The sequence below is a fragment of the Panthera leo genome, chromosome B2, assembly GCF_018350215.1.
Source record: "Panthera leo isolate Ple1 chromosome B2, P.leo_Ple1_pat1.1, whole genome shotgun sequence".
Classification (NCBI taxonomy): Eukaryota; Metazoa; Chordata; class Mammalia; order Carnivora; family Felidae; genus Panthera; species Panthera leo.
Genome location: NC_056683.1, coordinates 32,067,002 through 32,079,822, shown reverse-complemented (window position 1 = coordinate 32,079,822; position 12,821 = coordinate 32,067,002). Strand labels below are relative to the sequence as shown.

At 56.5% G+C, this 12,821-nt stretch overlaps 1 protein-coding gene across 1 annotated transcript in view; it reads right to left on the bottom strand.

The window, feature by feature from the left end:
• The window catches only part of SYNGAP1 (synaptic Ras GTPase activating protein 1), a 30,338-nt gene that overhangs the window by 13,021 nt on the left and 4,496 nt on the right, over positions 1-12,821 (bottom strand). Inside the window, 6 exon segments of the mRNA XM_042938466.1 lie at positions 56-682; positions 2,226-2,324; positions 2,541-2,694; positions 4,483-4,604; positions 5,059-5,150; positions 11,450-11,555. Coding sequence (XP_042794400.1) covers positions 56-682; positions 2,226-2,324; positions 2,541-2,694; positions 4,483-4,604; positions 5,059-5,150; positions 11,450-11,555 — 1,200 coding nt within the window.

Genomic DNA, 12,821 nt, shown 5'->3' with positions numbered 1-12,821 from the left:
CTCCCAAGCAAGTGCCCACTCCCAGGTTACCTATTCCTGGGGGCACAGCACTCACCTTGGCCTTGCCCGTACTCTGCAGAATGTGAACCAGTGCACTGGCAACCTCCTCCTTGCCCTTGACGTTCAGGGCGGGCTCCAATACGGCACACAGCATCCGGTAGTGGTTGGTGACGTACTCTGCAAACTCCTTATACAGCTCCATGGGCAGGATACTCATCGTCTGGTAGCGTGCTTTCAGCCGCACAGCTGGGCAGCCTCCTTTGCCCTTGCCCCCTGAGCCGCTCCCTGAGCCCCCGCCCCCTCCTGAACCCCCCATGCCCCCAGAGCCCCCACTGCCTGTCGGCAGGGTCACGGGGTACCACTGCTCTGTGAAGTGGCGCCCAGCTAGGGTGGCCACGGGCACAGTCACCAGGCCAACGTAGCCCGCCTTGTCCTTCTTGCGCTTTTTGTCTGAGTCACGGTACAGATGTAGCCGCAGGGCGCGGACAGCCGGTAGATTGTTAAACTCAAAGTGCTCGCCCCAGAAGACGGTGTCCCCCGAGGCCGACCGGGGCTTGGAGGTGGTGCGGGCATACAGCATATCATCCAGGCAGAGCTCGCAGTAGTACCGCTTCTTGGGGGGGAGCTCCCGAGCCTCTATGATCCACAGCTTCAACACATTGTCCACCCGTCGGCTGTTGTCCTGGTGGGGTGGGGTGGGCATGGCGGATAAAGGGGAAGGGAGAGAGAGACAGAGACACCAAAAGGGGAGAGACAGTGAGAAAGTGAGAGACAGTCTCTGAGATAGCAATCGGAAGGCTGAGAGTACGTGTACTGGGTTGACTAGTATCCTCCTTCCAAAATTCATGTCCACTTGAAACCTATGAACGTGACCTTAACTGGGAAAAGGGTCCACTTAATATGGGTTCACCTTAATATGGGTCCCTTAAAAGGGTCCACCTTAATATGAGGTACACTCATATTAAGATGTGTTCATGCTAGATTAGAGCGGGCTCTAAATCCAATGCCTCATATCTGTATGGAGAGAGATTTAGAGACCAGAGACACACGGAGGCAGAAATTGGACAGGTGCGGCTGTAAGTCAAGGAATGCCAAAGATTGTTGGCAACCCCAGGAGCTAAAAGGCAAGAAAGAAAAAAAGAAAACAAAAGCAAAAACAAAAGAGGCAGGGAAAGATTCTCCCTTAGAGCTTCAGAGGAAACAAAGTTCTGCCAACACCTTGATTTTAGACTTTTAGTCTCCCAAACTGTTAAGGAATGAACTTCTTTTGTTTTAAGTGACCTAATTGGTGGTAATTAGTTACGGCAGCCCTAGAAAACGAATGCAGATGGTAGCCATACACCAGACAACAGAATCAGCATTGGGAAAATTTTCAAAAGCTAGAATAATAAACCAAAAATAAGGTGGAATTTGAAGGGAAGAACTGGGGAGTCCTCCAAAGACAATCAGAAGTTGATTGCAAAAACAAAAAAAGTGAGCTGCATAAATACAGGATGGGGGAGGCTACATGTAGCATGAAAGGGCCTTGAGGATACAATGGACCACAAGGTCATAGTGAAGCCCAGGGGATGTCACAGTCACAGTAAGAAGAAAGCATGGCGTTCGGACTCTGCACGCATTAGACTGTATCCAGCAAGTAGGGTCTAATTAAGGACAATGAAAAACAAGGGCCCCCTGGAGGAGGGTCACCAGGACTGTGGGCTCACTGGAAACTGGGATTCGAGAATAGCTGAGGGAACTGGGAGCATGTCTCCTGGGAAAGAGAAGCCTTGGGAAGAACACAGACTGTAGAATTTCTGAGCCAGAGGGGACTTTAGAGGTCATCGAATCCCCATCTAAACCCCATTCCCACCAGCTCTACGGAGAGGGAACTGAGGTCTAGAGACTTGGCTAGCTGACAACTGTGGCTGTGCAGGAACGCTGCAGGCAGGGGCTAGGCGACCACTGCCAGGGTGTTGGTGGGGCATTGCTGCCCCCAGGGAAGACGAATCGGCTTTGTAAGTCTGTGACTTCTACGGCAAAGAAACATCACAAGGTAGGAGGAATGGTAAAAAGACATGGGGGGACTCAGAAACAAGTGGGGGTCACCTCCTGCTCACCCAGATCTCCTCCTCTCCAAGCCTCCCTTTCCTTTAGAGCTCATCTTGCCCCCTAGGCCCCCGGCTTCCCCCGTGGCTTGACCTTTGCCTTGCCCATGCTGTCTGGGTCTCCTTTACTCCCGATACCTTGTTTGGTTTTACTGCCCGTTGTAGGTTCTCGATCCATTTGTCCCTCTCGGCGGCAGAACGACAGGCAAAACATTTTGTCCCTGAAGACGTTGTTACCTAGAGAGGGGTGGGGGTTGAGATGGGGCTCCAGAGGGGAGGTGACTCCTAAGACTGGAGACTCCATCACTGTGTCTTCCTCCCTGGCCTGCCCTCCTTTCTTTCAACCCCGGAGGTTTCTGTTTCCTTACCATCCCCACCTGTGCTACCTTTGTCAGGCCTCCGTGCCCTCACCCTCCATCACTCCTGCCCTCCTCAGTCCGCGAGAACCAGTACCTCAAAACAGAACTCCTGGCCCAGGATGGAGCTATGTACTGGCTTGATAATGGAATCTTCATCCAAGTTGAGCTCCAAGGCCTCGGCCGCACTGCTAGGGCTCAGCAAAGACTCGTGCGAGTGTGACTCCTTGAAGCTCTGCATCAGCCGGGCCCTGGCAGGGAAGGGTCCGATGACAGGGTCAGGGCCCCACTCTTCTTACACACCCAGGGGCTAGCTCTAGGGTAGGGACCTGGGGAAAGAGTCCCCCGAGCCCCCTTCCCACACAGACACAGACAGAAAGACATGAGGAAAATGAGAGAAGCCAGGACCCTTTAAGAAACTCCTACCCCCCAATTCACACCTAAGGGGTTGTGAGGACTGGGGACACCTGGAAATACCTCAACCCAGAAATGGACCATGGCAGAAAGGAAAACAAAAACAAAAACAAAGAGAACAGGTGGGTGTGGGGTACTTTTAGGTGACCACCCCCAGCCCCCAAATCAGAGCCTCAATATCAGGGGAAAAAGTAGGAGTAAAGAACCAGAAATACAAAGAAAATGCTTATTTGGGCCTGGCACACAGCTAGTACCTAAAAAACATGTAATGATTCAAAGAATGAATGAATGAAAGCAGAGGACAAGTTTTAGCAGAATCAGAGGAAGGAGGGAGGGGAAATCACAAGCAATAGGAGAAAGCTGTGGGCAGAGAAGTGAGAAGGAAGAGATTGAAAATGGGGCCTGGGGAAGAGGAGGAGGTAGGGCAGGAGGGAGAAGGGGGAGGCCAAGCCACGTGCGGAAAGACCGAGGATGGAAGAAGATGAGGAGCAGCTGGGAAGACGGGCGTGGGAACAGAGGTGGGGGACAAGCAGGGACCACACCAGGGAGCAGAAGGTAAAGGGGACTGAGGGAATGGAGGACGTAGCACACAACACAGAGGGATGGGATAGTGAATGGCTGGGAGATGGCTAGGGGAGGAAGAGTGGAGAGCAGCGGGAAAGCGGGAGGGAGAGCTCGGGTGTGGGAGCCTCCATGAGGCTATTTATAGCAGCCCCGTCATCTTGGGCTCCTTTGCCGTCAGCGCGACGCTCCCCCGGCCCCCCGCCCCCGCGGCCAGGAATACCATGCCCTCACCCCCCCCCGCCAGGCCCAAATCCAGCTCTGGTGACATAGGAGGGGGGTAGGGGAAGGTGTGACTCACCTATCCCAACCTCCCTACCTGCCCAATCCTGGGGGCGGCCAGACATGGGGGGAAAGGGAGGACAGGGTTCTCCCTGGGGAGAGACTGGGTGAGGGGGAAACCCAAAGAGGGACCCCAAGAGGCAGACAACAGAAGCAAATATCAGATCTCCTGCAACCCCAGTCTCAGAGACAGTGCCCCCTGGACTTCTCAGAGGGATTTCTGCCTCATACTTCATTCCACGATTAACCCTACAGCTTCCCCTCCCAGTTCTGTCAGCCTGCATACCTGTGTCAGCCTCCCCTTTCTGTCAGGCTTTCTGCTGCCCTTCCCTCATCCATCAGTATCTGCCAGCCCCAGCCCCACTCCAACTGCTGCCATTCCCTCACACCCTTCTCCTAGATCACACTGCTCCCTCTCCTACCAACCCACCACCCCTTCCCTGGATTCCTTCAGTGTTTCCCAGGCTCCCAGGCTCCATTACTCCTCTGTCCTGTACAGCTCCTTCAATCCGGGGATGGAGCCCATCCTTCTGGTGACCAGGAGAGTCCCTCCTTGGCCTCACCTTCATTCTCTTCCTGCCTCTCAGCTTGTCCTCTCCCTGCACCGTGCCTCTCTCCTGCTTCCTCTTCTCCATTCTGTCCCTTGTCCCATAACATCCCTCAACCAATCCACCAATCCACGACCTTCATTCTCTGCACCTAGATAGCCTCCTTCCCTCCAATCTCACCCAAGAGTCCCCTATGCTGCATCCAGCTCATCCCGCCCACTCCAGCCCCTGTACCGGTCATGGTCAGCACTTCGGAAGCGAGGCAGGATCTGGCGAAAGCTGCTGGTCCGGTCAAGTTTGGGTTGTGACTTCGTGCGTTTGATGGAGCTTTTTAGCCTCCGGCTCAGGAAGCCTTGCTGGGGTGGGGGGTAAATGGGGAGAGGGGTGGATTGGGGCAGGGTCAGTTCTACCTACTCACCCCTCAGCTGGTAGAGTCCCTGGATGAAAGTGGGATGGGGGGGGGAAGGGAAGTCTCTAGAGATGAGGAAATGGAGATGGGAGCCCTGCTACCAATTTTTCTTCCCTTGCTCCCAACGGGTGCAAGCATACACACACACACACACACACACACACACACACACACACACACACACCAGCTTGGAGAAGGTGGGAGGGCTGGTCTGAGAAGCAGGGGGACAGAGCCAAGGAGGGGGAAACCAAAGAGGTGGGGAGAGGCGCGCGCATGAGTGAGTGTGCGCGCGCTTTCTCTCTCTCTCCCTCCTGCCCCCTTTCTCAGAATCCTGGGGCTCCAGCTGGGGCTAGAGAGGAGGGGACCCAGCTGAGCCACATCTGGCTGGTGCCTTCACTCACCGAGGGCCGGAAGGGCGCAGCGGGGGCGGCCTCCATGCTGTACTGCTTCCCCCCTGGGACGCTCTTCCTCCTCGAGCGACCCAAGTGGTATTCTGGAGGGGGATAAAGAGCCAGAAGGGAAGTTGGGGAGGGGTTGCTGTTAGCCCAGGTTTCCAACTCTGGCCCCAGCCCATTCACCCACCTCCCTCTGCCCCTCAGCTCCAGCCTCACCTACCCCCCGGAAAGCAGCAGGAAGAGCAGCGGCGGCTGAGAGGCTGACGGCGGGAAGGAGGGGGTAAAGAACCCGAGCCGGAGCCCCCCGAGGGGGATGGGGTGGGAGGCCTTAGGCCCATGACTGGGACTGGCAGTCAGCAGAAGGGCATGGCTGAGAGGGTCAGTAAAACCCCAGTGATAAAAGGACACCAAAGATCCACAGAAGCTAGGTCCTTGGTGCCCACCCCCCCAGGAAGGGGCTAGCTGGGGGGGGCAGTTGGGTTAAAGGTCATTGCCCATAGGCAGGCTTTCCTCTCCCCTCAGCTGGGCACATCTTCCACCTGCCCCCCTCTCCTGGAACCCCTGTCTGTCTGGACAGCCAGGGCTGCCTCCCATGACCCCCTCCCTGGTCTGGAGGGGGAAGTCTTAGAAGCGACCTGTGAGGAGTGGCAGGGGAAGAAGCCTGGGAACAGAAAATTCAAGGAAGGGGCAGATGGGAGGGGGAGGGGAGAAGGGCAGGTTCCACGTGCACTGCAGTGGCAGGGACTCAGGAGGGAAGGGGGGTGGGGAAGAGGAAAAGAGAAGAATGCAGGGGAGTGGGCAGGGAGTGGGGAGGATGAGCAGTGGAGGTTCAGGGGACTCCCAAGTGAGGGTAGGGAGAAGAGGAGGAGGGGAAGAGAATGCGGATGAAGCTCAGACTGCCACGAGTCTAGAGGGGTGGCAGCTCAGAGGAGGGAAGCTGGGGCTCTGCTGCCAGGGAATTTAGAGGGGCCAAGGGGCTAGAGGAGAATGAAAGTGGGGGGATGCCAAGCTCCGGCTCCAGCTCCAGAATGGCTGCCCAGGCCTGGGCTCCCCCCTCAGCCCCACAGTCACCACTGCAGCCAATGGGGGGGCAGGTGCTGCATCAGGGGCGGGGCTATCATCTCCACGGCAACAAGAAGCTACAGGCTGGAGGGGGGGACCGGAAGAGCTGCCTGTTAACCCTCTAGGTTCCAGAACAAGGGAGGGCCACAGCTACATTTCACTGTCTGCTTCCAGAATTGCAAATCACCAGCAATCTACCCTAGAATCAGTCTTCAGTTTCCCTTTGCCTCCAAAGCCCAGGTGTTGGAAGGTCTGCCCACAAAAATGCGGACACCATGACACAGGAACCCTTGTCAGACCCTTGGGAACATGTGTGTAGAGCACAGAAACATACACTGAGCTGTGTGGGTACGTGTATATAACCACAATACAAAAAATAGGGATCTAGGTGCTTATGAGACATACACACAACTGTGAGCACAGGGGTGCCACAGATCCACGTTCTGAGACCTTGGGACCCACATACCCCACGGGATACATGCTTAGACATATGTGAACACTGCAACAGGGGAGTACACATTTGGACCCAGACACCCACATGAGAGCTGCTGGTGTGGACCTGTGGCCCCAGTCCCTTGGGAATCATGTGGGCAGCACATTACAGAATTAGACATTTAACCCTAACACACACACACACACACACACACACACACACACACACACACGGAAGTCAGTTTAACCTCTAAGATACATGCTTGAGTATACCATGATCCCAACCACAGCAAGGTATCCTGGTACCCCAAAAGCAAAAACATCCTTCATTCACATGGGAAGTATGACCACATCCACTCTGTCTCAGGACAACCCCTTCTTCTCCCCCAGCCCTTCCCTGACTCCAACACAGGCATCAGTGATTGCTCTCACAATAAACAAAAACAAGGAGCAAACGCATTATTTATCCTTCTGAGGGCACACTCAACAATGCATCTAAGGGTATCTTTTTCCTAGTCTCTGCATTTCTCAGGTATGGCTGCCTCACTTCCATTCCAAGGAACCAAACTCAGCCACTACTTTCATATGCAGGCTCCTTTAATAAGGCGCAAAGACTAACTTGAAATCCACTAAAATTTTGCTTTGGAACTAAAGAATTGACAGGCAGAGAACAAATTTGCTAATTGGTTCTCTTGGTTCTTGGAAGTAATATCACCTCATGCATATTATCAGGAGCTGAGATCTATGAACTCACACATAAGTCACAGGTACGGGTAAACCACGTACGCATACGCTTACAAAGACTTTCACTACCGCAAGAAAGAAAACCACAAAGGAAAATGAAACAAAGTGACAGAAACACAGGACATTCTGTTATTAATGCTGCATGCAATGACATGTACAGGAAACACAGCACATACCCGTGTACACACACAGAGCAAACCTGGTAAGTGTACACTGCGATCCTGGGTCTCCAGGTCCTATCCCTGCACGATGTATACACGCATGCACACACATAACAGCCACCTACACACACCCGTAACACAGGCATTGTGCACACACCCACACATGTACACACCCTGTGTACACACACAATTGCACTCTCACACATACACAGCTAGGGCTTGGACTCCCGCCTCTCCAATCTCTCTAATCTTGCCATCACCCACAGAATCTCTCCCTGCCCTCCAATGTCCCACATCCCTAACCTTCCCTTTGGCCTTTCTTCCTTGTCCTACCCAGCTGGCAACTCTTGAGGGGAGCCAAGGAGAAAGGTTGCCAGAGCAGGATGAGGAACAGAGCTGGACAGAGCAGCGAAATGGGGGGCAAAACTGTGCAGGGGACAGGAAGCTCTAATGACAGCACCTGCAGTGACAGGCCTCACTGTGAGCCAGCCTCTATGCCTGAGTGGCCATCTCTCATCCAACCAAGCCTGATCCTATACAACCTACATGAACCGGTGTCCTCTCTCTCATCTTGCCCCTTTCTTCTCTCAAGAGATAGCTTTACCAAAAGGCCTCTTTCCTCCTCCTGCCCCTCCTCCCCAGCTCCCAGACCCCTTCTCCCTCCATCCAGTTCCCCATCTTAAGCTTTCTTATCCTCTTTTCTCCTCAATCTGGCTCAAATATCTCCCACATTCCCTTTCTCCAGCCATTCTTTCCCTCTTAGCCAAGCCTCTCTCATTCCTCTTCACCTCCCTTCTCCCCACTTTTCCACTTTCTCCCCACTCCTTTCTTTTTCAGCTTTTCAATCCCCACTCCCAGACACACCAGGGGCTCACACCTGCCTAGCTCAAAGGTGTTTCGTACATAGTAGGATGCCAAGAAGCCCACTCACACACCCTCCCTCCCTTCCCCCACTTGCACACCACCCACATCCAGACACACCCTGGACACCCGTGCTGGGATTGACACAGATACCCAGGCCAATGATGGAACACATGCAAAGACACACACCTGCCACCAGGGACAGGGAGAATCCTGCTCATGCAGCCACACATCCCTACACACAGGAGACTGACTGGAGGTGAGCCCCAGCCAGAGAGAGACATGCATGTTCAGGGTCGGAAGTGACATGTACCAGTATGACCAGTGGCCGGCCCAGCAGTCTCCTAGGCAGGAACCAGACAGAGGCACGATGAGACAGGACAAGCTTGCACACGGCTGGCTGCACATGTGTGCATGAGGAACTGGGCCCCGGGTACACATGGCATCGACACACAGGGGACACGAGCATGGACACGAACACATACACGGACACGCGGGCTGCCGTGTCCACCAAGGGGCTCCGAGATCACCCCGCACCGGCCTCCCCCGCGTGCTCGCGACCCTGGCCCCCCCGAGGCCGGTCCCCGACCCCCCACCTCCGCTGCCCCCCTCCAGTTACCATAACTCCCCCCACTCGGAAGATGCAGCGAGAACATGCGGAGGGAGCAGCTGCCGCCGCCGCCGCCGCCGCGGCTTCCCCACCCCCTCCCGCGCCCACGCACACGCGCGCCCCCGCCCCCACGCGCGCTCCTCGTCCGCCCGGCCCCGCCCTTACCTCGCACCGCCCCCTGGGGGGGGTCGGGGGTGTCCCCGGTGGGGGAGGGGCCCCGCCCCTGCGCGGGGGAGGGGCGGGGTGCGGCAGGAGAGGGGGCGGCGCGGCCCGGCTCGCGCCGCCCGGCGCGTTGGGGGCGGCGGCGGCGGGGCCCGGGACGGCCGGGACGGCCGCGCGGTGACGGCCGCGGGAACGGCTCCCTCCGCCGCCGCTCCCGCCGCTGCCGCCGTTGCCCGGGCCCCGCCGCCGTTGCTAGGCGACCGCTGCTGCCGTGGCCGCCTCTGTCACGAGCCCCGTCGCCCGGAGACAGCGCGAGAGAGACGGGGGAGGGGGGCGAGGGGACCCCCAAAACCAACCGGGCCTCCCACCATCCCCTTCCGAGCAGGACCCCCCACCAAAATCGCGGAGGGAACGAGGGGCGGCGGCTCCACCCAGCAGAGGAGGAGCCCTGGATTCCAATGCCCCTCAAAGGTCCGGCGACCTCTCCTGGGCTCCAGCGTCCACAGCCTCAGCACACCCCTTCGCGGACCCAGGCCCCCAAGCCCCCCTAAAGATCCTTATGTCCCCTGCATATCCTCCATGTCCTTTACACATTCCATGTCCCCCTGAAAACCCCAAACGTTCATTCACCAGCTAGCAACTCTTTCACTAAACCCTCCCCCCAACTATATATACTCCAGGACCCTCTTCCAACCCCTACTGAAACCCCCAACACAACAACTTCCACATACCATCCCCAACTCCAAACACACACGGTGCCCCCACCCAAAACACACAGGAGACCCACACCAGAGACCCCAGACCCTGAGGACTCAGGATAAGGAGAAAGATGGGGATTATGTGGGCAGAGATTATCAAACACGAGACATATGATAAACATGCTCCATGAGCATGTGACCATTCTGGCCTAGACACACAGGTATGCACATGTGCACACACAAATCTTTCCCAGACATGGACATGACTCACACACACACACACACACACACACACACACACACAGATGTGACAGACATCACACATATTCTCTGTACACACCACCACCACCACCACCACCACCACCACCACCACCACCACCTGGCTTTGCCTCACAAAAATGTGCTATCCACACACCCCCATGGTCATAGGTTTCCATGACAATGACACACATCCCTGACCACCCACCCACCCAGGGCCCCAAAGCTGGCCCCCAAGGGCAGTGAGACCTGGGCCTATCAGAAGAGGGCTAAAAGGATGCCAAAGGATGGAGACAGGCCACTCAATCTCTTTGAGCAAGAGAAACTGGGAGTCTGGATCCCTGAGGGGAGGAGTTGCTGGTGGAAGAAAGGGGTCACCAGGGGGTTTGGAGGGGATGGAGGAACTGGATCCCTAGGTCCTGGAAGGGGAATGCAGTGATAGGGGGCAGTGAAATGGGGGTTTCTGGGGGCTGAGGACGTCTCTCTGCACCTTGGCTGCAGATCTCTGTTCTCTGCCTTCATCTACCCTCACTGTTCCCATGGAAACCTTTTAAGCGAACTTCTCAGGAAGACAAAAATCTTTTTTTAAATGACTAAAGAGGGGGGTGGAGGGGGGGCAGAAAGAGGGAGGGAGGGGAAGAGACAGATGGAGAGAGGGAGAGAGTTGGAGAGACAGACTGAGCAGATAGCTCTACAGACAGACAGAAAGATGATGGGGGTCTGATGAAGTTCCACTGGGAGCAGAGGGGAGCGACAGAGGAATCAAGAGGGGTGCAGAAAATAATGAGAAATCAGGGAGGAAAGAGAAAGGGGGCGACAGAACGGCAGAAAATAGCAGCTGTTGAAGAGAAGAGAAAAGGGGGGGGGGAGAAAAGAGGAAGGGCCCACAGGCCCGAAGGTCTGGGAGAGGAATCAGGACCGTGGGGGTGGGGCAGAGGTCTGGGGGAAGGGCAGGAACTAGGTCATTCTCTCCACGATCTCAGACCAAGGGCTGGGAGGGGCAGGGGCCAGAACGCTCGGACAGGAAGCTAAAGATCTAAGGAGACTATTTTTACAAGCATCAGGAAAACAGGCAAACTTCGCTGCTGGAGAGGAAAAAGGGAGCGAAACAGAGCAAAGACCACTGGGGCCTCTCACCCACAGCCCCAGTCCCGCTCCAGATCCCAGAGGAGGGCGCCTTCGCCTTCCAGGCTCCCACTCGCAGGATGAGAGACTTTGTCGTCGTCTCCTCCTCCTCCTCCTCCTCCTCCTCCTCCTCCTCCTCCTCCTCCTCCTCCTCCTCCTCCTCCTCCTCCCACCCCCTGACAGCTCCCTCATTTCCCGGACTCCCACCTCCCCGGCAGCCCGGTCCACCTTCAGCCCTCTCCCCGCGACTGTCCGGGGCACGAGAGCCTGCTCGGCCGCCGTACCATGCTCGCCGTGGGGCCGCCCCTCCACCGGCACGGAGACCGTGCGTCTCAGCAGTTTGTTGCGACTGGACTCGCTCCTCCGGTCCCGGATCAGAAGGGGGTGTATCTAGGGGATGCGGGGGTGTGTCAGACCTCACTGGCCCAAGCCGTCCCTCTTCTTGCCCCCCGCCCCCACCGCCGAGGAAGAATGAACCTCCCTCTCCATCGGGCCTGCCCACCTTCAGCCCCTGCTCCCGCACACTCTTGAAGTGTCTCGGGATGAGTCGATTGCTCTTTCCCCTCTCTCTCCAAGTGTCTCTCTCTCTCGTTCCCTCCCGTCCCATCCTCCTCTTCCCTCCCTCCATTTCTTTCGAAACACCCTCCAGGAAATTCTCCCAAACCCGACTCAGTTCTTCCCGCAACTCCGCAGGAGTCTGCTACTCTCCTAATCCCCTTTCCCCTTGACCTTCAATTCCTCCATTCTCCCCGCTTTCCTCCCAACCTCCCACCTCCCTCACCACCTTCCCTCCCTCCGTGCCTGTCACGGGGGTAGCAGAAGCTGCATTTATAATCAGGATCTACAGCTTGTCTCCCTCCCACGGCCGGGCTTTCGGCCAGACTGGGACCCAACCTCCCCACACCCCCCAAAGGGCCTGGTCACCTCCCCACACCCTTCATCTCCTTCCCTCGCCCCCCCACTCAACCTCTCTCACTTCCCTCTTCTCTTGAGCCATTCCCACTCCCTGAGCCTCATCCCCAGCTCCAATCCTCCAATCTCCTCTACCCTACAAGAACCACCCCGCCTCGCTAGTCCCTAGCCCCAGGTCCACAACCCATCCACTTCAGCCCCTGTGGCCCTAAACGCTGCTTACCTACCCATCCCATCCCCCACCCTCCCTACTCCAGACTCTGGCCACTTGTAGTGCCCCTCAGCTTGCTGGCCACCGGTTCCCCCCACCACCTGGGCTCATCTCTACCATTCTACCATTACCCCATCCATTGCTCTCCCTCTTCATCCTCCCAACAGTCCCCACTCTCATTGGTTCCTGTTTCCCCAATTCATCCTGCAGACCACAACCTTTGGTCAAGACCCGCGACCACTAGTGAATCACTCAAATGCCCCCCAATGCCTAAAACTTGGACTCCCTAACCACCTTGTCCTTTAAAGTCATCATGTCCCCTGTGACCTGGAAGTTCTAGCTGGCCATCTTTCCACACTCTCACTTGCCCCTCAGGTCCCTCAGAACCCTGATTAACCCCAACTCCAATTCTAGCCCTGCCTCACCACACCCTCCCCAACAGCACTGGGAGCACATCTCTCACCACTAATCTGGTTTCGGAGGCTACCTATCACTGTCTAAAGCTGCTCTCCCAGATCACCGCCACTCCCTGG